General features: G+C 40.7%; 2 protein-coding genes across 6 annotated transcripts in view; one reads left to right on the forward strand and one right to left on the reverse strand.

Moving 5' to 3' along the window:
* The window catches only part of LOC133914660 (alpha-soluble NSF attachment protein-like), a 29,305-nt gene extending 25,028 nt beyond the window's left edge, over window positions 1-4,277 (reverse strand). The window contains exons 1-2 of the mRNA XM_062357716.1: window positions 4,100-4,277; window positions 3,910-4,022 (exon numbers count right to left, since the gene is read on the reverse strand). Coding sequence (XP_062213700.1) covers window positions 3,910-4,022; window positions 4,100-4,277 — 291 coding nt within the window. The remainder of the gene's footprint in view (window positions 1-3,909; window positions 4,023-4,099) is intronic.
* Window positions 4,278-15,797: 11,520 nt separating this feature from the next.
* LOC133915888 (endoribonuclease Dicer homolog 2a-like) lies at window positions 15,798-27,256 on the forward strand. Of its 5 annotated transcripts, none has more exons than XM_062359267.1 (9): window positions 15,798-16,108; window positions 16,595-16,857; window positions 16,995-17,413; window positions 17,523-17,623; window positions 18,933-19,129; window positions 19,493-19,702; window positions 23,852-24,283; window positions 25,817-26,089; window positions 26,564-27,256. In XM_062359267.1, the coding sequence occupies exons 1-9, from the start codon at window positions 15,877-15,879 to the stop codon at window positions 26,915-26,917; spliced, it is 2,481 nt and encodes an 826-aa protein (XP_062215251.1). In that variant the 5' UTR covers window positions 15,798-15,876; the 3' UTR covers window positions 26,918-27,256. The 5 variants fall into 5 exon arrangements, with proteins under 5 accessions (XP_062215251.1, XP_062215252.1, XP_062215255.1 ...); XM_062359268.1 differs by having other exon boundaries at window positions 17,571-17,623; XM_062359271.1 differs by having other exon boundaries at window positions 26,614-26,752.
* Window positions 27,257-27,480: the final 224 nt, after the last annotated feature.

Raw genomic sequence — 27,480 nt, forward strand, 5'->3', positions numbered from 1 at the left:
TCGGACTGCTGTCCTTTCTAGGAAAATTGAGGTTCTCTGCAAGCTCCGGCAGTCAGACCGGCCTCCTTGGCGGTCGAACTACCACCCAATCCAGAGAGATGTGAGTTCTTTGTTAGTTCCAAGAGTCAGACCGCCCATCTTGGTAGTCAGACCGGAATTCTTGGCGGTAGGACCGCCGCTCCCAGAACAGCGCTGCTGACACTCAGAGAAGCGACGATAACTTTTGAACCCGATGTCCGATTTAGGTGATCTTAGACTCTATAAAAAGCTTATTCAGAGGACTTACACATAACAACTGATAGCTTGATGCCAAACCCATTGGATCAACCCTAAAACATAGTCTAAAGATCCACCACAATAAAAAAACTACATGAACCTTAACCTTTTGCAAAACAATTCTGCGACCTAAAGGTTCCTTGCGACCAAGGGTTAAATAATTCACTATGACAACTTGCAAAACACCTTTGCAAACTTAGCGACATGCTATACGGAGTAGGAACATAGACTTGAGCTATTTACAAAACCCATTTGCAAACTATAGAATCCTACCAAAGAGAGTATGCACATGCAAGATTGAGCTTATCATGACATGGTAAAACTCAAGCAATCGTCAAGTCCCCTGTTAATAGTATGGCATTTATCCTATCAATCCGGTCATTCCTCTTTTCTAATCACCATTGACCGGTAAAAGAAAATGCCCTTCATTTTATACTTTTGCCTTGAGCTAGTCATCCCGTTGGACTTGACGAACACATCATCTGAGTCCCGATATTTTTTGTGGCTTGATGACGATGTTCATCCTTGCTTGCCATATCGATCATCTCTTGATCTTCCGAAAGTTTGATGAAGTTCACTTGATTGCTTCCTATGAACCAAGCATGGAAGACTTTTTTTTCACATCATCTTCATCCGGTCTATCGAGGTATGAACCGCAAGCATCAAGCACACAAGTTATCCACTAAGCTTGTTTTGATCTTGCTCTTCCAACTCGGCACATTGAATATCTCAATTCAATATTTGCGTTCATATGGAATCTAACCCTAACTTAGTCTCAATCACATAGCACATGGGTTAGTCCATAAAACTCAATTGATAATTTCATACCTTTAGTTATTTGATCTCCACAAGCAGTTTTGGTCTTCATACTTATTGTCAATATTCTTAAGACCATCCTTAAACTCAGAGGTCTATTCCTCTCTAGTTTCTTCTTCTTCACATGTGCATCATTTAGAACTCAATGACCTTGATGCATATCTTTTGATCTCATGGTATTCCTCAATGAATCTATACTTTATCACTTATGCATCTCTTATAGAATATTCTACAAAAAATTCTCAATATAATTGTTAGTCCATAGGTATTATCACAATTTACCCGGGCATTACCTAGAGCTCATTCATTTTGATGCATTTCTCTTGATCACACGACATTCGCCAATGAATCCATGCTTAATCCTCCATGCATCACCTATGGAAAAAACCTACTAACAATTCTCAACTCAATTGTTAGTCCATAGGTATTTTCATTAATTACCAAAACCACACCTTGGGGCTAGATGCACCTTCAATCTCCTCAATTTTCGTAATCGATGACAATCTCACTAGATGATTATATTTGAAAGATGAAATTCTGAGTATACATATAATCCGAAGATACAATGTATATTAAGATCAAGTTTTGGTAGCACCAATCACCACTAAGTTGTTTGAGATCACCAAAACCCGCTTTACTAGCATCAAACATCACTAAGATTTTGATGTTAGCAAAACTAAACTTATATTAGAGCAAACTCCCTTACAATCTATACATGTGTGAATCAATATTGAATATCATTGCATATATTGTGTATCTCAAATTTTGGACGGAGTTTTCTTTACACACAATAACCATTAAGGCATGCTTATGCATATTATAAGTAAATATGCACGCAACTTAACCATGCAACACATCCATGCAAAAACTTTTCCTCTTTAAAGATATAACTTTCAAAACTCCTCATTAGCAGCCCATTAGCAAATATTGAATATATGTTCATCTTTACATCCCATCTCGATCATCTCTTGATCTTCCGGAAGGTTGATGAAGTTCACTTGGTTGCTTCCTATGCACCAAGCAAGGATGACTTTTCTTTTCACATCATCTTCATCCGGTTCACCACCGAGGTATGAACCACAAGCATCAAGGACACAAGTTGTCCACTAAGCTTTTCTTGATCTTGCTCTTCCAACTCGGCACATTGAATATCTCAATCCAATATTTACCTTCATATGGAACCTAACCCTAACTTAGTCTCAATTAAATAGCACATGGGTTAGTCCATAAATATCAATTGAGAATTTCATACCTTCAGTTACTTGATGTCCACAAGCAGCTTTGGTCTTCATGCTTTTTGTCAATATTCTTAAGACCATCCTCAAACTCCGAGGTCTCTTCCTCTCTAGTTTCTTCTTCTCCACATGAGCATCACCTAGAGCTCAATGATCTCGATGCATATCTTTTGATCTCATGGTATTCCTCAATGAATCCATGCTTTATTACTTATGTATCTCATATGGAATATCCTACAAATAATTCTCAATATAATTATTAGTTTATAGGTATTATCATAACTTACCCGAGCATTACTTAAAGTTCATTCATGTTGATGCATTTCTCTTGATCACATGACATTCCTCAATGAATTCATGCTTAATCCTCCATGCACCACCTATAAAAATAACCTACTAACAATTTTCAACACAATTGTTAGTCCATATGTATTATTATTAATACCAAAACCACACTTAGATGCTAGATGCACCTTCACCAGTGGTGCTTCAGAGGACTTCCTCCTTGCTTCACACGGCTCGGGCTCGAGGGAGCTTGTTGGTGGCACGGCGGATTTGGCAATGGCGGCTGCGCTGTTCTGGCTGCTCTCTGCTCTCCGCTCTACTCAGAAGAACCGGCCGGCTTGAGATGGGTGAGGGAGAGATAGGAGAGATGTGAGGGGTGAGATAAGGGCGGCCGACAGCAATTAAAATCAAAGAAGTCGGCGCCGACATTTTGGCCGCAGTCGGCCTCCACAGTCAATGATTTCGGCGGCAGAGAGGCTTTGAGGGCGAGGGGGGTGATGAGTGGGACCCCATGAACAGTGATGGCCAAAGCAAAAATATCCACTACACTTTTGTGAACCAAACGAAGATCTTTCCATGATCTAAAAATCTTAGGACAAATTTTGTGTGAAACTATAATTTATGGTCAACCCATTTTAATTGGTTTGACCCAAAAAGCATGAGTCAATTTCAAATGAAAATTCCTAAACAAAGCATGCTTTTCTATTTTTTCTCTAATTTTTATGCCTACAAAATAATTCCCAAAAATTAGGGAAAAATCATTAATATTCTTAGTTGGCATTGACTAATTTCTAAATTTGTTTCTAACTCTATGTTGTATGGTGATTTTGTTGGTTGCTTCACAAAGAATCAATTATTATTAAACTTAACCATTTTTGTTTGATCTATATTGCATGTCAAAATTACTCAAAACCTTAATTATGATGCTAATGATGCTCATGATTGCTTAATTATGTACTTAAAAACTTTGGGATGTAACATTGTTGCTCTGAGTGCTTGTGTTGTAACCTGGCCCACCAGCGACTCGGTTCTCGCATTATCCTCCCCCTCCAGTTCAGCTTCTGGTAGAGGATGAGACTCGTGATGATTCACTGTCACCTCTAGTCCTGCTTGGGCCCATACTGTCTATAATAAAAACATCATCCAAGTCTATAGCAAGGACCCCCATGTTCTCAACCTCTAGTTCAGATCCACCACAACCAGAAAGTTGTCAAGCCCACGATGGCTGTTACCTCTAGTACAACTACCTAAAGCAAGAATCGAGAAGGTATGGGGCACTTACCAACAAGATTCTGACCTGAGCTATGGGGCCCATATCTATGATGGGAGCCAAGACGTCCTTGCGGCTGGAAGAAGGGATGGCTTCAAAAGGCACCTTAACCTTTTTATCGACGATGTCCAATGAGTACACTGCAAGAAAAAGCAACAATCAATAAGGATAGATCTTGCAAATACCTTGCATACAACTACTCGGGGTCAGCAAGTACCTTCCTCACCATTTTGGGCTGGATCCAATCCGACTGGGAAAAGCCAAGCCCCGGTAATCCTCAGTTTCAAAGGACTAAGGCAGCACTTCATGAAGTCTCTGGTGAAGTCGTACGCCATCAGATTCCTCTCCTTCAGAAGCAAGATCTCCTTGATAAGATTCCAGCCAAGGGTAGTCATCATCGGTTCCTCTGTCCAAGCAGCCCTTGACATTGATGCCAGGCCCTGATAAGGGAGTTCCTTTGGTCCAGGTTAGTAATAGAACCACTTCTTGTGTCAATCTGACCAAAAGGACTTGGCGGCAAAGTCGATGTACTCCACCAACTTGCCGTCTTAGAGCCAGAATCCAACGCCGCCGGCGACTTTGTTCTAGAGCCTCTTCAGGACATAGAAATACTAGAAGTGGTTGAGAGAGGGGCAAAAACCGAGATAGGCCTCACATAGATGCACGAAGACACTTAACATCATGATGGAATTAGACTTCAGATGGATGAGCTTCAGGCCATAGAAGGCTAACACCTAGAGGAAGAAGCTAGAAGGAGGAAAGACGAACCCATAACGAAAGAAGTCGAGGAAGACCACCGAATTGTCATTGTCCAGGCTCATGATCATCTGCCCCCGCCGCCGGCGTGCAGGGGATCAAGAACTAGGGTGGAATCACCTCCTCGCTCTCGACCTTCTCTAAGGCCTCCTCCATGATCTTTGACTCCCGTCACTCCAGGATTGCGCTCACCATCTCGTCGGCATAGGAGCTCTCTTTCTTGACCCTCTTCTTGCATATGGTGGCGGAGAGATTGGGGGAAGAGGGTTTTTCGAGGGTTCTTGGAGAAGAAGCGCAAGGAGAATGATGAGAGCGACGGAAAGCAGTCAATGACAAAAAAAAATGGATGTTGAAGAAGGTTTTCCTTTTCCTTTATGTAGAAAGAAGACTCTCAGAAATGACGGTCTAGCTGACGACGTGACATGACCCGAAGCCACTATCTCCCTCTTTTTCATCACGTCACATTTAATGATCGGCGCATGTGGGGCAGATGGCTTCGTGCCCTGAGGAGTTTTCTTCCTCGCATAACTACCGTAATCATGATAATATGGCAGAAAAGATTTTCACCACTCCCAAAATCTCCACTACGATGTTTCAAAATTCAAAGTTTACTAATAACATACCTTTTTTCTTTCCAAAGGGCTGGATCGACTAGAAAATCTACCTAGACAGAGGATCTTCTCGTGAGGTCTCTTGAAAACTTAGAGGCATTCAAAATCCTGAGTATGTAATCTTAAAGACCCAGGAAACCCGGTTAATGTTTTATCCTAATAGAAGTCCTAATTTACGTGATGATATGGTCAGATGGAATGCTTATCTTTTCTGACTATACACTTGAACCGTCGAAGCCTCATTTCATGCACTGATGAGGGGGCTTGACGATGAATAATGGTTAGTTGCCATATTCGGGTGCCCTAGGGTGTTCCATAATACTCAGAGCATATCTTTATCTCTGAGAGGGGGATCCGTACAAAATAGGAAACTACTCGTAGGCGTTCCGTAACCGAGAAGGTCTATCTCCAAGAATAGGAAGGAAGAGTCCAAAGGAAATACGACACCCCCATATATATAGGGAACCAAGGGGCTCTATGGGAGGGGAGAACAAGTTGTCTTGAGTGGTACGAGTTCCACAAGCTTATACAAGTCAATAGAAGCCAAGGAAAAAGTCGCCGACTAGGTATATATCCATTTAAGCTAGCTACACACCCTTGTAACAGCCTCAGATCAATATAAGATAAATAAGATGTAGGGTTATTATCCTCAGAGAAGTCCGAACCTGTATAAAAACGCATGTGTGTTTCCCTTGTTATTCGTCTACTCAAAGTATCCCCCTATTCTTCAACAAGTTTGTTAGATCGGCAATGTACCAATTGTCGACTATATGTGTTGTAATATTTGAACAATGTTGTATTATGTATTATTTGTAGTATTGTACAACCTGAATATGTGATATAATATTTTGACCATGTATTATTTGGACCATATTGTATTATGTATTATTCGGACTACCGGACAACCTAAGTGTGTGGTGTAATATTTGGACTATGTTATAATATTTGTATCATGTTGTAATATGTAATATTGGGACTATCTGACTATTCGTTGTAATATTACAAATTGTTACAATTATTCATAATTTGTTGTACATAATTTGTTGTAGTATATGATACGTTCGAACAAGATAGGTTTCTTGTAATAATGTGTTTGCTTTATGCATTATTCATTAAGTTTTATTTCATTCGAGTTCAATTATTATTTTCTATGCTCTACGTTTCATTACTATGTGCTTATCATATTCATTATGTTATGCAGTAGATTTTTTTTTTGCTTCTAGGTATAGAGCTCATCGACCTGATGATCGATGACGCATTGAACACAATTGGAGGGCACCGAGCTATACCCCACCTTGCGTCTACGTATTTCAAACCATTTTTGGAGGCTTGGCCAATGTTGGATCTCGAGGTAATAAGTTTATTCATTGTATGTTTGTTGTTCTAAATCCCCCAAAAATTTACTCTCATTGTTTATTTTTTGTAGGTTGAGGGTCTTGGGCCTCCTTCCAGTGGGGTGTCTCCTCGACCTGACTAGGGACCGGGACCCTCAGATTCCCCTTGACCGGGGACTGCTGACTGCACTTGTCATTCACTGAAGGCTAGAGACGCACACTTTTCACCGACACATAGGTGAGATGATCTTCACGCTACAGGATGTTTCCATGATACTGGGTTTGCCCTTAGCGGGGACTGCAGTGTATGAGCCTAACATGCACACGGGGTGGAGGGATGAGCTACTTGCTAGGTTCAAGAGAGTCATCCCTGAGGGTCAGCAGCCAGAGCAAGTGGACTTCGACTTGATGCATGGTCCATCAAAGGCCTGGGTCAAGAAGATTCCAGGCGGACCGTCTCACACTTGAGCCAGAGGACTAGAGAGTGCGACAGCACCTGGAGACATATCTGTTTGCGGCTGTTCGAGTGGGTCCTCTTCACCAGCACACACCACGACACCATTGATAAGTGGTTCGTCTTCTTCGCGTAGCAGATTGGGGACAGCCCGCTAGAGCAGGTCCCTCAATACAGTTGGGGCTCTGTGGTCCTAGCACAGACGTACCGAGCATTGTGCGAGGCTTGCTGCAGGACCAGTGCCTACGCGTCGATCATAGGTTATCTGTTGCTCTTGAACGGTGGTCGTACGAGCGCTTTGACATAGGCTGCCCGTAGTTTAGGTCGTACAACGAGTATGATGGTTTTTTCTACTTCCCAATGAGTTCATCCTACATGATGCAGTGGACGGCCCTGTGATGGGTTCACTTTGGTTCAAGCACGATGTAAGTAATACAAGTTAACACATTTAGTACCATTATTTTATTATGCTCATATACCTAACACTTTACTTTTTCATGCAGCTGAGGTGGACGACGGCGATGACACGTGCTTTGTACCATCAGTTCATTCCCGCATTTGACAAGCTACAGACGGATATGGTGCTGTGGACATCGTACGACCATGAGGTCGTCACAATGTGTGCACCTCTTGGTCTCTCTGAGTTGTGCCACAAGGACCAGGCTCTTCGGCTTATGAGGCGACAGTTGGTTTTCGATGTTGCGGTCGAGCCCTACTACCCAGACAGAGTCTATTTAGGTGAGTATCACCAGAACTTCCACCTATAGCAGCGACCGATGGATAGCACTCACTTGTAAGTATATCTTGTTATAGGAGGTTTACTAATTATGTTTTCAGTTTTGTAATTGTAACTTTGTCTTGCAGGATGACGAGGAAAGGTCAGTGCATCACGTACGATGGAACTTGGACGGTTAAGATACAGCCGTGAGTGGAGCAGTGGGCAAACGCGACTGCAGACGTCCACATCCCTAGTGGCCCTTATGACCCATCAACAGAGAATGTGTACTTGAGCTGGTTCCACGCGGTGACACGAGTTAGGTGAATCCCATTGCCTCCAGAGGCATCACCTCATGACACTTTCGCTATGGAGTTGGCGGCGGCATACCACGCCATGGTACGTGAGACTTATTATATTCTACCGACTTGCACACTACATATATTCTCTCATGCGTTGTAGTTGGACACGTGCAAGGATGTCGGCACAGAGCTACTTTACTTCATGGACCGCTAGAAGTAGGTCCCATATCGGGTTGACCCGACAGAGCTAATGGTTGGTCTACGCCAACTCGCACGTCGTTTCCTCGATGGGTTTCGACACGCTTTGTGCCAAAGGTTATCGAACTTCATTGAGCCTAGCACACACACAAGGTCTTCAGCATGAACTCAACCTACGGCACCACAATTCTACACGGAACCAATGTTGTCTCAGCCACCACCGATTCGCTACATGCCGACTCCTGGTTTCCACTCGGGTGGTACAGTTCTAGGTCCATCACTCTCAATTTCAAAACTCAGGATTGCAGTTTACAATTTAATTATTATGTGATGCACGACATTTCACATGGTGCTACCATGCAACAGTTCCAAGCTCCTTCAACGCTGCATCCGGCTCAACGCACTCCCTACCGGACTATTAGTTTGCTATTACTCCCGATGAGGAGGGCCCATCGCAGATAGCGGGGACACCTCTACCAACATAGCTATCGTAGGCCGACCCTAAAACCCCTAGAGAAATTGCACAGCCTCACCACCCTCCGCGTGAGCCCCTGACATACTCCTTCGACTGAGTGCAACATAGAGTAGCTGGCCAGCGTAGGTAGCCGAGTGTGCCAAGCAAGCGTGCACATGGTCAAGATGACGCCCCTTGATTGCATAATTAGACAGTCTTGGATATGTTTACGTTATTTATATTATGTGTTGTCATATCATGTAGGATGTTTATGTCACTTCTATGTTATCACCCATATTTTTATTACATGTGTTCTCATTCCATCACAAACCATAGCATCGTGCAATCGTATCCCTTTCAAACCATATCAGTGTCACGTCATGTCAAGCAATAAATTGTTCACTTGCAACTTTCCAAATGAAAACCCTTCGCATTACAAACCCTACTACTATGGTGTGTGCAACCAGAATACAATATTACATGATGGGGTACAATTTATTTAATTACAAACAACATGGTACAAAGAAATATAGCATAAGGCTAAGGCAACACATCGGGATACGTTGCTTCTAGTCATACTATCTTAGAATGAACTGTGAAGATTATCCTGACTCGCAGCATCCCCCATCACCATAGTGCACCGGTGGTGGTGGTGGAGGAGGAGGAAACTTTTGGTGACATGGGTATAGGCACCAGAGATCGAGGCATACAATAGGATCGTTGATGTAGATGACCAGCTCGTCCTCCTCTGGAGGGATTGAAATAGCTTCAACATCACATTGCAAGTTGAAGATACAATCTTGTAGGTGATGGATGTACTCCTGGATGTTTTGTTCAATAGGATGATCGACCCATCTCATGTAGTGGTGACTCTCGTCGTCATTTGACTCCTTCAAGTACATACAAATTAAAGACTAAAAGGTCCTACAATACGATAATGAACTTGTTGGCAATCTCACCCTTCCAAGAGGACATCAGAAGAATTGATGACCTTCGTTAATCCTACCATCATACATCTGCACAACACAGTCGTATCCATTGGAGCACTTCGACCACTCCTCTTTCGAGTGGTTGTAAGTCCTTAGATCATGGGGTGGTTGAAACTCACTCTTCCCTTGAAAAGGGAAGTTCTCAAGTGGCTTGTCGTTGTACTAGAACCAAAGGAACTCGGCCATATCACCGGTACCATCCCCATCTTAGTAGACCCTCTAGTTCTCCGTCTCCCACCTGTGACAACCATTATTTCATTGTGCCTATGATTCAAACTATGTGAACCCTTTTATAGAAGCACTACCGCTAATTAATTATGTTAACTTTCCTGTTAAGCCTTATGTACGACGCTTATCGTAACGTTTGACCCGAATCCAACGATTTAAGATATAGTATTTTCAAAACTTGATGGTTTTTTAGAACTAGCTTTTTCAGACGTAGCCTTTCCAGACGTAGCCATTTTAGAAATACCCTTTTTAGATGTAGCCATTTCAGGCATAGCCTTTTCAGACGAAGGCTTTTTAGATGCAGCCTTTTTAGAAGTAGAATTTTTAGACTCAGATTCTCAAGAGAAATCTCTATGGAATCAGACCATGAACCATCACTGATTTTCTATACAAATAGCATCCCACAAGGCAACTTATCCCAACAAACCAAAGTCTTCTCCTCTTACCAAAATGGCCTCTGATCCTCGCCTAAAGAAGTCAATGCCGGATCTTTTGCTTGTTGGGGTCAAAATTTTGATGTGATGGTGTAGAGACTTGTGTAGGGTTAAGAAGTCCAACGACTTCTCAGACACCTATAGCAGGAAGTTCTTCATGTGCTCTAATGTCACAGCCCGAAACCCGTAATCACATAGTTAAGCATAATTATGCTTCTTAAGCATTGTGCTTAATTTTGAGCAATTTTATTTAGAGCAAATGAGTGTCTCGTTTTGAGTCAATTGGATAAGAGAAGAAAATTCGGGAGAGAAATGATGGAATTCGGAGCTAAAATATCTCCTTTCTCTAACATGTGGGACTCACCGGCCGACCCCACACCTCACCCACTCTCACCAGCAACCCTCTCTCTCTCACACACACCCCCACCCACTCCCTCTCCCTCACGTGCTCTCTCTTTCTCTCTTGCTCTCCCAACCGATCAAGAGAAAAATGAGAAGGGGAGGAGAATAAAGGAGAGGAGGAGAGGTAAGGGGAGACCAAGGAGGAGGTCTCCGGTGAGCTCCCCCATCGGAGGTGGTCTTCCCCGTCGAGCCTGAGCTCCTCGGCAACATCTTCCTCCTCCTCAAGTCGTCCACCACCTCCCCGACGATAATTTTGAGCTCTGGCCATTCCCCAACCTCCACGATCAGATCACGGGCATGCTAGGAGACAGTGAACAACCTAGACCTCCTCTCATTCCTTCCCCATGGCTAGATCGACCGGATTTGAGCTCACCGAGCTCAACAATGGCTTCCACCACCATTAGAAGCAATAATCGAGTTTTGGTCATTTTTGACATGTGCCTATTATCCTAAGTGGTAGAGGAGGTCAATATGATACTCTAGGTCCAAAATCCTCACTCCAAAAGTCGTCGGAACATCCCGGGTGAAATCTGCATTTTCTAACCTCACCCGGAGTATCGGGTCACAACCCGGAGGATCCAGGTGATTCTAGCCAAAAAATAGCTGAGAACCCCCACCGGAGGTTCACTCGGAGACTCCGGTACCCAGAGTATTCGAGTCAACCTAGAGTATCCGGGTATACTATTCATCAGATATTTTTCTTTTTTGTTTTCTTGGCTGAAACTTGTAAAATTCATAATAAATTATTTGTATCTCCAAAAATTATGAAACTATTTTTTTGGTTTCATAATAACCTCATTTACCTATTAAAAATATCCCCATCCATGAAATAAGTAATTAACTTTTTGGTAAATTAATTAGGTTAGAGCTTCATTAAATCACCGTTAATTCTTTACAAGTCCAAAAACTGTGAAACCAATTATGCTAGTCTTCTTATGACTTGCTCTAGCTAGAAAAAATATTTTCATGCATTATAAAGAATATTTTATAGTATTTCATCATATGCATATTGTAGCATGCATTGTTACACTTCATTCATACTCATCATTGCATGCGTTCTTCTTTAGTGAATGAAGAATCGGAGCGTGGCACGACTGTGGTTGAAGGCGACGCCAACCTCTCGGAGTTCTGTGAGTGTTGTGCAGAGAGCATCAGGCAACCGTCAGAGCAACAAGACAAGTATCTAAGCATATTGCACCATTTGACTTGAAGTATGGAGTCTAAAATTAATAAGATATGCTCTATGTATGTTTGCATGCATAGCAAGTCAATGTCGGGTTTATGTGGGTAGAACTTATATTGATTGCATTACCTCTACCTTAAGTTGTTGAATATCCACATCCTTGTAGCCTTGGAAATATTGTTAATGTCTAATTTGCAAGGTAATTCAAAATGCTTAGCAATTCATACGTCACCGGTAGAAGTTGAGTGGTGGAGTGTTCAATTGCTAGCGAGCTATAAGTTTAATTATGGTTCACTATGATAATATTGATGATGTTGGTTGAGTGAGTTGTGAGGATAAGACGAGATGTGGGCGGTATTAGGGGTGTCTTCTGCCCCAGAGGAGTTCCTCGGGGTAGTTCGGGAGAGGAGCCTGGGCATCATAGACTGTTTTGCATCATTTAAGCACCGTACATTAGTGTCGTTGGCTTTAACACTTTCCGTACTTACTACATGGCGCATTATGGGAATGACAAGACGACGAGTTAGGGCTTATCGGGAAAGGTTGACTCGAGTACCCTCTTGCGTGGGTCTGTGTGGACATGTGAGCCGTATAGTCCTTAAGTTATGTAGGTAAAGGAGTATCCCCTGTATGGTGTAAAAACAATTCAAATTACTACGCTCTCGGTCATGAGCATACTTCTGTGTATCCGCATCGGTCGTAGAGTTACGAGTGTGGAATGATAGTATGAATGGTCTGTTGAAAAATGTTGATGTTGGTTATTCATGTATTACTATGTTTCCATTTATATTTATGTGCAAGTTGTTGGTTACAGGGTATGTTGGTTAAGCATATGTGCTCACACATATGTGTCTAGGTTGCTTAAGCATATTAATGTATTTAACCTTGTGGTATTTTTCTTGCTAATGACTCAATGCATGATCCTTGGAGTCGGGTTATTTATATGTACCATATATGAATTCAGTCTTGCAAGTACCTTCGTACCCAGTTGCTCTACAGATTTTGCAGGTGAGAAAGATACGGTGTTTGACTACTTCACGTCTGTCGAGGGTGGCGAGCATGAGTAGGCAACTACTCAGTGGTCGCGCTTTAAGCGTGAAGCTTAAGGGTATATGGCTTCACCCACCTTTTGTGGTCTATAGTTTTTGTTTCCGCTGTATAGTTTCTCTTTTGACTAGGAGTTGATCAATTTTAGTATCATCCTAGATCTCTTTTGTTGTAAATTGTTAAACTTGTAAATGCTTAAGAACTTGTAATATAATTTAATTACTCACTCTTTATTAAGTTTTATTGTGATTACTTATGTTGGAAAGGCATGTGTTCTGATCTTGGGCACAAAACACGTGCTGTGACGACCGGGATAGTATCTGGTTAATCGTTGAAGTCGTGATTAAGTAAATGATCGACTTAATGATTAATTAGAATATTGTTTGGATAGTTCCTCACATCTAACTACAAGTATGACCCACCGGAGGACATCATCTGTGGTGGCTACTGTAGCAAAGTACTCACATATTGCAGAACTAAAACACAACTTTGTGTCGATTACCACTTACGAATTTTTCTTCCTTTGCTAGTCTCCACCACCACTATACGACTTCATACAGTGGATCGATAATGAGCAGAGTAAAGCAGATGTGTTCCTCACGCACACCCAACATCGAGCGGCATGAAGACGATTCCATAAAATGAAAGCCGACGAGAGGAGAGAGGCGACCTATAAATGCCTATAGGAGGAAGAGCAGAAGAGGAGAGAGGAGCAGAATCACCTCAAAGCAGAGACGTGCAAGGCAGATAGGGAGCAGAAGCGCGAGAGGGCATGTAGGACTCGTGAAGCTGGATCTGTGGCGACGTGGAAAGAAAAATATCCACACTATACTCAATAGAGTGTTAGTAGTAATAAACTAGTTTCAATTCCCTAAGACATGTTAAGTTTAGAATTAGTACATGTATAGGTTATTTTCATAATTGTACCATACATGTCAATGTTGTCGTTACTTTCTGTATGTGTCTTCTTCAATTCGCTAAGACATGTTAGGTTTGTCAACGGTACATGCCTATGATACAATGAAAAATTTACCAAACATGCCACTATCACTATTAGAGTCGGTGTATGGCATGTGGTACTTCGCTCACTTTAACATTTCAATATTAGAAGCGGTATTGTTTAGTTTCCACATATGCCTAACCTGGCCATATGGATGTACACTGACTTTTGCTTTGGCTAGACCTCATTAAATACATGATTGTTCCCAAATAAAAAATAGTATTACTTAAAAATAAAAATTATTGAAATGACACATGTTGACACGCTGTTTTGCAACAGGCATGCTAGCACTTGGAATGTTGATAGACCTGTCGGCTACCGCCTAAGCTAACAGCCATATCGGTGTCCACCTGGGGGGCTGTCGGCACTCAGAGTGCCAACATGTCTTTTCAATCCCACATACGTGTCGACAGGATCCTACGTCCACTGCCACGTAAGATGTTGGCACGTAGAGTGCCAACATGTATCTATTCTTGTAATTTTATAAATTTGACTATTGTTTTTAAAATTTTATAATAAATAATATTATTAAAAAATATTCGGAGCTTGAAGGTGCAGGAGAGTTATTCGTTCTTTTCTTCCTTTAGACCTATAAAACTATGCTGTAATGTTGGATTTCCGTTTCATTTGGAATGGAAATGGGTAACAGGTTCGAAAAAAAAACTAAGTCTATTGTACTATATGTGCGGAAACAAAAAGTCACTTGTAAATAACTTGTTATTTCCAGTTTACCTCATATAACTCGTTTTCTTTTAGAAACTACAAAAAGCAATGACTTATCCTGGTATATCAGCGTTGCTTGCTTCGCTATAACACAGTAAGTAGGAAAACGGAGGTTGACATACGCAGAATTGTTTATGGACAATATATGGATGGTTATGGGATGTAAATGAATGAATAAAATGACTTATTGGGCAAAATGAGAAACGTATGACTTGGGGGTTTATACATTTCTCCCTACTTTTTTTATATCAAAGGTAAATAAGAGCATCTTAGCAATAGCAAAATGACATTAAGATAATTTTCAACTATGTTCTGGAGAGTGGTATATTGATATATTTGCATCTAGGTAAGCCCAACTTCCTATCAGCTTCTTGGTCTTTTTTATTTGTAGTACACAACCACGTAATTGTGTATCAATTGAGAACACTTGGTGGGGATGCATATCAAACTATAAAATGAGGTAGCTTTTGAAAATTGTGTGAATAATTGATAAATCATACTTAGAAATTTAAAGAACTTTCTAAAATTCATGAGTTGCAGGTGAGATTATGTTCTAGGTCTATGCGAAATTTCAAGATCCTGAGTTGTTTAATTTCCTTATAAACCATACTTTATTTAGGGAGTTCTTGAAATTTCTCAAAAATGAGTTGTAGGTGACCTAAAATTTCTCTTCTGGCAAACCTGATCGAATTTAAAATTGAAATAAATTTTATGGATATAGAACATAACTTCACTTACAAATTACGATTTTTGAGGAACTTTTTTAGAACTTCTCCGCAGCTCGGTGGAAAGCCAGAACGGTGTCTCCGAGAAGTCAGAGGATCCGATTCCGGGGTGGATCCGGATCCCCTGACTACATCTGATCCATCCATCCATGATCCAACTGTCTACAGAGGTTTGGAGTCACCTGCCTTCACCAGTGGGTGAAGTCAGAGGATCCGATTCCGTCCGGGGCAAACATCACATCAGGATTCTCTGATGACGTCGCTGCTGACACGTGGGACCCACTGACACATGTCAGCAGCGACATCAAGCGGGTGACGTTATAACTGGTTCCGATCTTGTGCCGCCTGCCTGACGCCCAAACGGCCGCAAGAAATCCTCGTCGCCAAACGTCAGAAAGCGCGCACCGAAAGCGGAAGCCTTCCTTCCGAAGTCTCCTCGATGCGCGCACGAGTCCAGGTCAAGGACAACAACCGCAGCCCAAGCGCCGGTTCCATACCTCGGCTTCCTCCGCCTCCCTCTGGTTCCTCTTCTGCGCCACCCCGACCGCCCAACCCCTCCCCAAAACCTCACCAGTCAATCACCATGGGTGGCTCTGGCTCCCCCTCCGCCGCCGCCCACGTGGCTGACACGCGGGGAGAAGATGCTCCGTGCGAAGAAGAGCCCGGCAACGGTACGCTCAACGAAAACGAACCCGGCCTCACTCTGTTTCGGTTTGTACTAGTACCTTACTAGTATTACTCTTCCCGCGATGAAAGCTTGTTTCCGGTACCTTACTATAATTTCTAATTCGTTCTGAATTACTAATTTTATCGTTTCTGTTTGTATCTGATCATCTGATGCCGAAGGTGCCTAGATTATTGCACAAGTTGTGATGATACATTCATCAATCTATTGTGATTTGTTATAGGAATATTCATTAACTAGTTGGAGTAAGGTCTGCTGTTACAGTTTGAAAATTATGCTTTCAACTAACTATTCTATCAAAAAATTGAAAAAAGGTGCTTTTTAAAAGACACTACAGCGCGGTCTCATTTTTTCGAGACTGATGTAATCGAGTTGACCATCTACTTGGGAATTGGGATTACTATTTTACTTAGCGTCGAACATCTGCTTACAGTTAGATTTGTGATAACAATGCTTGAAATTCCTCGTTCAGATGAGGAGAAATATCAACATGAACAGCCTGTCTACTTTCCAGAAGAACTAGTGGGTAATTGGCTATCTTTTTCTTGTCTTGGCTTATATTATTGCTACAAGATCTCATTGCGAGGGTGTTTCAACCAAACTACCGCTCCAACCGACATAATTTTAGCTGTCAAATGTGACATGGGACCTGAATTCCTTTGTAACTCATTTAACTTGGGCGGTGTTGAAGTTACCGTGGAATACGTGCGCATCATTCATCTAAATCAAGAACAGGTAAATATGGAATTTATGTTATCTAGTTTCTTAATCATCTGGTTATCCTGTTTTTAGTTTCTTTTATCAATGATAATATTTTGAGTTTGAGGTCCCATGTATTCATGATGAGGAGTACACAATCTTTGCTTCGTCAGGTAATTTTCGCCAGAAGATTTCAGACAACCATTCTTTCTTTGCTTATTACCAATGACCATTCGGAGGTCAGAGATGCTATAAAATACTTCCATGAGCTGCAAGTATCTGTGGGTGTTGTCTATCTACTTCTGCCTTTAGTTTCTGGCAAAATTGATTGGTGCAGTATCAAGTTCTCAACTTCACGAGTATATGAAGCTACTGAAAAAGATATGAGACACTGCCATTCTTGTAAACATGCTAATGTACTGCAGACAGAAGATGGTTCTTTCTGCAGGTGTATGCTTCAGAATTCTGTTGTCTACACCCCTCATAATGGAAAATTTTATTATGTTACTGGGTTTCGTGACTTAAATGCAAATACCCCTTTGTATTTGAAAGATGGGAGTGTTGTTAGCAACAAGAGGTATTCTAAGACTAGGTATAAGTTTGTCCTCACATTTGTTATATGTATTTTAGGATCTTACAGGCTCCTCCAAGATGTAGAAGTTTACATCCATACAACTTCTTTCTTTTTTTGTATGCTCCAGCTATAGCCTACGTTTAACATGTGAAAATCAACCACTATTGGCTGCTAGGGGATTATTCATGGTGCGAAACTTCCTCCACAAGTGCTATCAAGAAGTGAAAGGTTATTTCTGTTAAGAGTACCTATATTTTTTTGTCTCCTTCTATCTTGGTTCAACAGCATGTATTAATTCAACTAATGTGTGATCAAATCCAGGAACTGCGAAATTTGTATATTTTGCAGACGACAAAGTACAGTTGCTGATTGTTTAGAAGTGTCATCAAAGTGAATGATATTTGTATGTGTTTTTACAAACCTTATAGGTTTATGTCTATTGAGAGTTTACGACACTCTTCCAAACACTCCTTGCAGCTAATTCAATTGCTAAACATGTATCTCAATTCTTTCCTTTGCAATTAGAATTAAATTTATAAACACAGTTTATCTAAAATTTCCATTGCAATGCTAATTCACCGAAAGAGCATCATATAGGAAAAAGCGTTATGTACCACACACTATTTCAACAGAAAGGAACAAATAAAATGCGAATAGACTGGAAACTCAAATTACAACAACTGTAAATGTTGCTTGTCTTCATTAATTTAATAATTTGTGTTTTTACTTACATATAGTGTTATATATTTTGTATTTTTAGTATTTGATTTGTTACCATAATTCTTGTAATGAGTTTCATGCATGAACCGGTTCACCCAAAAGCTTAGGCTATTTAGAAAATATGGGCAACATACTTCTAGACTCCTCCACAGGTCTAGGCTCCCCCAGGCCTAGACGTGGGATCAGGGTGAGCCACAATTATCTTTTTCTCAAATTGTGTTAGCCAAGAAATGGGTCCAGAACCATTGGCTCTAAACCCATTTTCTCTGTCAATGAATTGTATTCCAATAAGATGAGATATATGCACATACATTTTGGGTTAATGGACTAATGGGCCATATGGACCAAACACAAGTCTATACTATACTTAACAATTTACTTGAGCAGAAGTATTTGTTTAAATAATAGTAAATTCACCTCTCATGCTTCTCTCAAGACTTAAAAAGCTGAAGTTCTGAACAAATGGTTCTGGAAATGTATGCCAACTTCAATTCCTGTTCTTGGAGCTTAGCTTCTTATAAGCAGGCTTCTTACATAGGTTGGTGAATCTAGGCTTCAGAATAAGTCAACTTCTTGAGAAGCACCAGAAGCTGAATCTGTATCCATGTGGGAAGGCTTAAGCTTTTATTGTCTTTAAGCTGAAACACAAGCCCTCCTAAAGCAATGCTTTAGTAATTAGTACACATGTAGTTTTCCACTCATCAAAGGACATAGAGAATGAGCTTAGAAGTTAGAACTGTACACATTGAACCTACTGCAATTAATAGCCTTTGTTTGTTGTATGACATTGATTTAATCATCATTTTCCTTGCTTCAGAACCTAGCAATCAAAATGCTGTTGAGTGGCCACCTGAACTCTACAGAGTAGTCATGGCACCGGTGTCAGCAAATACTTTATTCAGCTTTTCATTTGTTCCTTCTATAATGTACCGTATCAAGTGTCTGCTTCTTTCTGTGAAGTTGAAAATCCAGTTGGGCCCAAGAATGCAACAGTTCAACATAACAGCTCTGAAGGTTTTCTTTTCTCAGCAATCATCTATTTTACTCCACTAATAACTGTAGTAGGCGACTAGATACTAGGTCCACTGGATGAGCATACATAAATGCAAGAAATGAACTGCTATTACACTTGTTTTGTCAAGGCCTTGAGAACAAAGAAGTCTTGGCAGTGGCAATGTGCATGCATTACTTTACTAGATGGAAGGGCCTGCAGTTTTTTATTCTGAAAAAAGATGGGTCTTACTGATATTATATTTAGTGTCTAAACTGGTAGCAACGTACTACTGATATAGTGATATTACGATTCGTTCTTTGATTAAAGCTTATACCAGTTTGATTCCTTATAAATTTGAAGTTAGCAAGTTGCTTCATATGCAGATTCTGGAAGCACTTACAACAAAGGAATGCCAGGAGGAATTTTCACTGGAATCATTAGAAACGCTTGGGGATTCTTTCCTTAAGTATGTTACAAGTCAACATCTTTTTAGCAAAAATAAGCTTCATCGAGAGGGCATGCTAACCTCTCTGAGAAAAAAAATGGTCTCCAACACAACTCTATGCCAGCTGGCTTGCAACAGCAAACTTGTGGTACTGAAAATCTTACTTCCTAATCTGCTTTGCATATGTTTCTTTTCAACTAAACATTGAGGTGTAATAGTTTCTTAAACTTTTTTGAGAGAACTAGTTGGTTAGTGAAACTTAATACATATCAGAGCCAAGAGGTCCTGAGCTTGGAACCTGGTTTGTTATTTTTTAAGAAAAAAGGGATTTGTTCACTCCCAGTCATTCTGATAGTAATACATCTCGGCACCCTGTTCATTATGACCTCGTTTGGAGCAGTCTTTTCATGGGTATATTATGGCAATTGTATAGCATTCTGCACAATTCCTGTGCTGCAAACAGGCCTGTGACCTAAGGTCTTGGTTGGAGCGATATTTCCGTGGAAATCTTGTGGGAGATGTAGATTTAATTTTTCGTCCATTTCTTCCTTGCAAGTTCTAAACAAGCTTGATTGTTAATCCGGTTATCAACAAATTTACTACCATGTTATGCAATGAAACTTGCCCCCTCTAAGCTCATTACTCTGCTCTTTATAGGTACCAGATAGAATAATCAATTTTAGTTGCTTTGTCATTTCGCACAGAACTTAAGATTGGAGTGTAGATTTTGTATCCAGGGGTTCCAGAGTACCCATTAGCAAATTCAGCATGTTGAAATGTTTAAAAATTTCGTAAAAAAATCATGTATGTAGTGCACATAAAGTTAAGTTTTTTTGGATAAAGGAAGCTTTATTGATATTCAAAGTTTTATCAAGCTGATACAAACTAAAAGAGCACACTCCTGACTTCTGCATAGCTAAGGTGCACACAGCCAAATGGAAAAACCAATAAAACTAAACATAACACAAAAGGCTCACTAAGGTGGCGGGGCTTCAATACGAAGCCTGGACTCCCATCGAAAGTGGATATAGACCTCCCAGGCCACCTGCTCCATAAGTGTACACGCTGTTGATAGTAGGCATCGTTGATCCTGCCGCTGTAGCACAGATCATGTATGGAGCCAGAACATACACGAGTAGATAACCTGCAAAGGAGATAAAACGTTTCTCTTATTAAAGACAATATCATTTCTTTATCGCCATATCGACCAACAAAAGGCTGCAGTCATAACCATGGCTTTCCAGTTTTTACTAAGGCTGTGTAGCCAATTTTTAAACATGTTAGATATGTTGCGCGGTGGGTAACGGTTTGAAGCCAACTGGATGATAAACCATGCAGATCTGGCAAAGCGGCAGTCAAAAAAGAGGTGTCTAAATGTCTTGTTTTCGTGACAAAAGCAACACTTCAGACTTCCATGCCATTGTCTTTTAAACAGATTATCTTTAGTTAAAAAAACTCCTTTGCGAAGGTACCACAGAAAGACTTTGACTTTAAGTGGTACCTTGAGTTTCCATATTTGTTTGTTTAAATTTGGAGTGTCACTGTGAATGAGTGCCTGATACAGAGAATTGATTGAGAATTTTCTAGATTGATTTAGATTCTAGCGAAACTCATCACTCTTGAGACAGGGTGATATTGGAAACTCGGGAGAGCAAATCGTTCCAGGCAAGTAATTTGGTGCCGATTAGATCCCACCGGAATGACAACATTGGTGGGGAAGATTGTAACACTTCCGCCACAGTGTCCTGCTTTCCCCACACAATGTTATAAAGACAAGGATATTGCTCTCGCAAAGGCGATGTCCCCAGCCAAATATCCTCCTAGAAACTGACTTGCGAGCCATCTTTGATGTTAAAGGTGCCGAAGTGGAGAGGGGTTGATTTCACCTTCATCAATCCGGCCCAGAAGTGGGAGTCGCCCGGTTTCCAGGTGGCCTGATAAAGGGTTTTTGTCCCTAAATATTTATTCCATAGGATTTCTTGCCAGATTCCGTCTTCAGATAAGAGCTTATAGAGCCATTTGCTGAGTAGAGCTGTATTTTGGATATCGAGGTTTTGTATCCCGAGTCCACCTTGGTCTTTTGGTTGGCATAGGACACTCCATTTTGCTAACCAGTACTTCTTTTTGTTACTATCGCTTTGCCAGTAAAATCTGAAACGAAAGTATTCTAGTTTTTTTAGCACCCCTCGCGGAATAAGGAAAAACGACATCATGTAATAAGGGAGGCTACTGAGCATTGAGTTCAGGAGGACAAGTCTACCGCCAGTGGATAAATACTTGCTCATCCAGCTACTCAACCCCTTTTCGAGCCATTCCTCTACTCGTTTCAATCCGAGATATGAAGCTTTCGGTAGTGGATTGGAATTCCCAGGTAATGCATTGGAAATTCATCCAAGGCACACCCGAACATATTGGCATATTGATCAGCATTTTCTTTGGCCTCTCCAAAACAGAAGAGTTCGCTCTTGTGGAAATTGATCTTTAAGCCAGACAATTGCTCAGAAGCGCCTAGTAAGAGCTTCAGGTTCTTGGCTTTTTCCATATCGTGTTCCAGGAAGAGAATTGTATCATCAGCATATTGGATAATAGATAAGCCGTCCTCTACAAGGTGCGGCATTACTCCACCAACTTGACCATCCCTTTTGGCTCTTTCAATTAAGATACCTAGCATGTTGGCAACAATGTTGAAGAGAATTGGAGAGAGGGGGTCACCTTGGTGTAACCCCTTTTTTGTTTGAAAGAAAGGCTCGGTGTTATCGTTGACCTCTATCGCTACACTGCCCCTCGAGATGAAGTTCTACACCCAAGAGCACCATTTGGGTGAGAAACCCTTCATCCAGAGAGCTTGAAGTAGGAAGGATCACTTCACTTTGTCATAGGTCTTTTCGAAATCTATTTTTAGGATAATCCCATTCATCCTTTTGCGATGGAGTTCATGGATTGTCTCATGAAGTATAACCACCCCTTTTAGAATATCTCCCACGCATGAAAGCTGTTTGTGTAGGGCGAATTATCTTGTTCGCCACACAATTAATGCGATTGGTAGCAACTTTTGTGAAGATCTTAAAGCTGACATTCAGCAACAGATCACCCTGTATTGCTGAATACGGTAAGCATCTTTGTTTTTTGGAATAAGGGTGATTACCCCGAAGTTGAGTCTATGCAGCTGAAGATTTCCACAATGTATCTCATGGAAAAGAGTCAACAGGTCATCCTTGATGATTTCCCAGAACATTTGGTAGAATTCTGCTGGGAATCCATCTAGTCCGGGGGTTTTATTGTGGGCCATTTGGAACACCACATCCCTCACTTTTTTTTTAAGTAAAGGGGCAGTAAGAATTTCATTTTCACTGTCGGACACCTAGTTTATGTCCTCTCTCCGTGTTTCAAACATGGAGAAGTGATTTGAATCAAATGGGCCGAAGAGATTTTTGTAGAATTTAGTGATGTATTTTTGAATTTGTTCATCCACTTTCAATGATTCCTTCGTCATCTTCCAGGTGGAAAATACGCCTTTTTCCTATGTTTGCCATTGGCAACCATATGGAAGTACTTCATATTGTTGTCGCCATGAAGGACGTGATTAACTTTGGCTCTTTGATACCATTTCATTTCTTCTTCTCGCAGCAGTTTAGCCAGTTTTTCGTTGGATTGGGATTTAGGGTGAATCTCGGCATCAGTAAGGCATCTTGTTTCAGCCACCTTGTTGAGCTCATCGATGACGTTTCAGAGTTGTTTCTTTTTTTGTTTGTTCGCAGCCCACCCTCTGAGATGTCTTCTTAGAGCACTTAGTTTATTTGACCATCATTGAATTGGTGTCCATCCACGAACTGGCTGGTTCCAGATACGGGCGACCAATTCAGGAAATCCCTCACGGGCCAGCCATCCTGTCTCAAACTTGAAGGCTTTACCCCCTGTTCGGGGACCGAGTTACTGGTGTCTAGAAGGATTGGGGTGGTCCGACATAGTCCTGTCAAGGGCCTGCGCCAACACTATGGGGAAATGAAATTCCCATTCAGTAGTCGTCAATACCCGATCAAGCTTCTCGAAAGTTAAGTAAACCTGCAAAAATTAAATTTCAAATAATTGAATTTTTGCATGTTCACTTAACTTTACGTGTACTACAAACATGAATTTTTATGGAATTTTTTAAACATTGCAACATGTTGGATTCATCGTATTTTCGCTAAAGGGGACGCCAGATTCCCTAGTCACCAACCAATTTCCCCTTAAGATTATCTATATGGTTACTGTTAGGTTTATTTAACATTCATAGCTGTTTTTGCTTGGTTGTCAGGGATACATTCAGGGTGAAGAATTTAACCCAAAAAATTGGATCATTCCAGGGCTTGGTTATGACACATGTGGTAACAGCAAGTTTTTCTTCCTATACACCAATAATATGTACAGTCTGAAGAAAATATCCATAAAAAGCAAGAGAATTGCAGATACAGTTGAATCCTTGATTGGAGCCTATCTCAGTGTTGGAGGTGAACAGGCCGCGTTTCATTTCATAAAATCACTAGGAATGGATATAGAACTGCATACTGAAATGCAAGATGAACTGAAAAATATAACAAAATCTGAAGAATTCAAAGCATTCATTAATGTGAGAAGGTTGGACTTGGAGACAATGCTCGATTATAGTTTCAATGATTGTTCACTGTTATTCGAAGCATTGACACATGGTTCCTCTAATATTGCGGCCACTACATCCTGCTGCTATGAGGTTAATCTGAAAGCCTCTATGCAATTTGATCTTCAGTAGCAACCGTTTGTATTGTTCCCTGTTTAATTCGAAACATTTCTTTTTCTAAGATGACAACATTGTAGATTTGCAGTTCTTTTGTGCAGCCTCTATGCAATTTGATCTGCAGTACCTAGACGAAATTGTCCATTCAGAATTAGCGATGCTTTTAGTATATATTACTAGAAATATTTTCATTATATGGCCAAACAATACCCACAGGAGCCTAAGTATGTATGACAAATTGACAATTATTGAACTGTGTTAGTCCTTCTACTATAGCCTTTTTTAGACCAAGGGTATTTTTTTTACCACAGATGACCCATGGCTTGTAGCCTTTTAACAATCGAGTGGTAAACAGAGAAGCAACAAACATGAATAGATATTTTACCAGTTCAAAAGGACAAGAATCTATAGCCAATACTTCATTCAGGTAACATGTTTACTTAGCCATGGATGAGATAATGTATCCAATAAGATGTGCTGAAGCTTTTCAGTAATGGGGTATGTCCTTGTGAACCAAAACAAACACTTAGACTTAATTTTATATTGATCCACTTGGCGAGTCTGTAATATTTCCATCATATACATTCCTATTGTTAATTTTTCTCTGTGTCACTGTAAAAGAAATTTATGTAAATATGTGATATGGCACAAGTTTCACTTCGTCATATCCAACTGCATAACACTTGCACATTGAATACACCAGAGCTCTCTCTTTCAAAACATTAGAAGTCCTTATTTATGTATATAATGGTCCAGACACTTCACAATGCCACCTTAGTTTACATAATAGTATTTTTTTTCCCAGGACAAATTGGCTACAGGACACTACAAAGTGTGCCATTTGCCCTACGCACTCCAAAACCAGTTCTTAGTACTGAACACTCTGTATGATGGTCATTTGCTAGAACACACCGTGCTTATTATAATAATATATGCAGCTGATTTGGATAAAAAAGAAATAAAAAGTCACATCAGATGCCCCTAGACGTACCTAGCATGCGTTCATTCGGTCACACTGGACTTTTGCCACACTATGTCAAAATCCTAGCTCACTTGTCAGCCACTCTCATTAGCCCCATTCACCACCACCACCCGCACCTATCTAAGGGCAAAGAAGACATTTCATGTCCCTCCTTGCTCCTGCTGATTGAGATAATATTGTTATTACGGTAGCGGTGTGTTTTGGCCAATGGTCGCCATTGTGGATTGTTTGCCAGGAAAATGCTGCATTTTTACAATGCCTAGTTGTCAATTTAGCCTTTTATCTAAACTGACATGACCCAAAATTCAGTTTTATATTTCACTTTTCTAGTGAGATATATTAAATAAAACAAAATGGAACAAATACGTTGTCTTTTTTTTCCCTCATATCTTCATGTTTTATAGTATCACAGAAGTTAAACAGAAATTTGTGATTTATATGTTGGATCCTGGATGATCTATGCTAAATCATACCCATAAGTAAATGATTTTTGTGGGTAAGGTACTTACAGGTTTGCCCATGTGCAGAGGCTTGAGTTTCTCGGAGATGCTGTATTGGATCATATCTTAACTTTGTACTTCTACAAACAATACTACCCTGAATGTACACCAGCATTGTTGACAAATCTGCGAAAAGCTTCCGTGAACAACTATTGCTATGCACATGCAGCTGTTAAAAATGGATTACACAAGCATATTCATCATTCATCATCAGAACAGATGATTAAGAATCTTGAGAATTCTGGGCGGTCATTTTTAGGCCCATCGCATGGTTGGGAACCTGGCATTGGTCTACCTGAGGTGTGTCTTCTTGACTGTTCGGTTCTTCTTGGTTGCTATGATGAGCGCTTGTATTATTTTGAATTTATTTTGAGCATACTTGTACTGTATTTTCCATGGTTCCTGTTTCATGTTTTTGGGATAAATTGGGCACAGCCGGTATGGCAGAAACCAGCTAGTAGTTCTGTTCTGCTCTTATTTCCATTTCATTACTCTTTGTTCTCTCACATCGTGTCTTATGCCTGATAACCGCTGGGTAATCAGCTGTTCTGAACAGCTGTCATTTGAAGTTTTAAATATGATAGGTAATGCTAGGATGAATGGTTTTTAACATTTGAAATGGTAACGTGGAATATGGAAATACAATGGATTAATCATGTGAATTCTGTTCCGGCTTTCTGAATAGGAGCAAACCTATATTTTGTTCGCTCCTTGGACCTTTTTTCCATTTTGTGGCTAAGTTGGGCGTGCTGCTTGTTCGCCAAAAAAAAACAGCACCTCGCAGATTTGATTGAATCTATAGCTGGTGCAATTTACCTCGACAGCAAGCATGACAAAGAGAAGGTCTGGACAGCCATGGAACGGCTATTGGGACCTCTTGCCACCCCCGAGACCGTGAAGCCTGACCCGGTGATGGAACTGAAAGAATTATGCGAGCGCAGGAAATACCCTGAGCCATCTTACTCTCTAACTCGTGACGATGGAGTTGGAGTCACAAGGGTGGTTGCAGAGGTTGAGGCCTCAGGAACAGTGCACTCCAGAACTGGAAAAGGTCGCAACAAGGATGTGGCAAAAGTTCTCGCCGCAAACGCTCTGCTCAAGGAACTGAAGGCCGCAGCTGTATCATGAGGCTCGGAGCAACGGCACTAGTTACCTGCACACTTCATAGTAATTTTCACAGTGGATCAAGTCGGTCGTTTATTTACTAGCTTGTGAGCAAGGTTCAAGGTTTGAGAACACCCTCTGGTATTGGTTGGAGGTGAGAAAATTCTTGTGTTTGTCAGTATTGAGCCGAAGTTTGTGCTATAGAACAAAGTTCTCCACCAATTAAAATACTTAGTGGGTCTCCGTCCGAATTAGAAGTTGAAAAATATTCATAATTTCGATTGGTACATATCTATGTCACAACTTTTTAGTATCAAGCTTGTATGCAATAAACACCATAAATCAACGAGTAAATTTCACTTGCACGACATGTATTGGCATGAGTTCCACTGTCGAGACTGGACCAAACAAACAGTCAACTCTCTTATATTTGTAGAGCTAGGAATCAATCTTATTCACATAGTGATGTTATACATGAATAACACAAAAATATCCTTTATTTAAATGATATTATTTAGAGTCTTATAAATAGGACCTTTATGATTCAAAACAAAATAGCAGCAGAAAACTCAAATAAATGACCCCAC

This window comes from Phragmites australis, chromosome 4 (genome assembly GCF_958298935.1).
Source record: "Phragmites australis chromosome 4, lpPhrAust1.1, whole genome shotgun sequence".
Lineage (NCBI taxonomy): Eukaryota > Viridiplantae > Streptophyta > Magnoliopsida > Poales > Poaceae > Phragmites > Phragmites australis.

What these genes read in the sequence shown, in the direction of transcription:
- LOC133915888 (XM_062359267.1), top strand. Translation starts at nt 15,877, where the DNA reads ATGCGCGCACGAGTCCAGGTCAAGGACAACAACCGCAGCCCAAGCGCC. An exon ending in CTTGCAACAGCAAACTTGTG is followed by an intron (nt 19,703 to 23,851) that starts GTACTGAAAATC and finishes CTTGGTTGTCAG; the next exon opens with GGATACATTCAGGGTGAAGA. An exon ending in CTGGCATTGGTCTACCTGAG is followed by an intron (nt 26,090 to 26,563) that starts GTGTGTCTTCTT and finishes AAAAAAAAACAG; the next exon opens with CACCTCGCAGATTTGATTGA.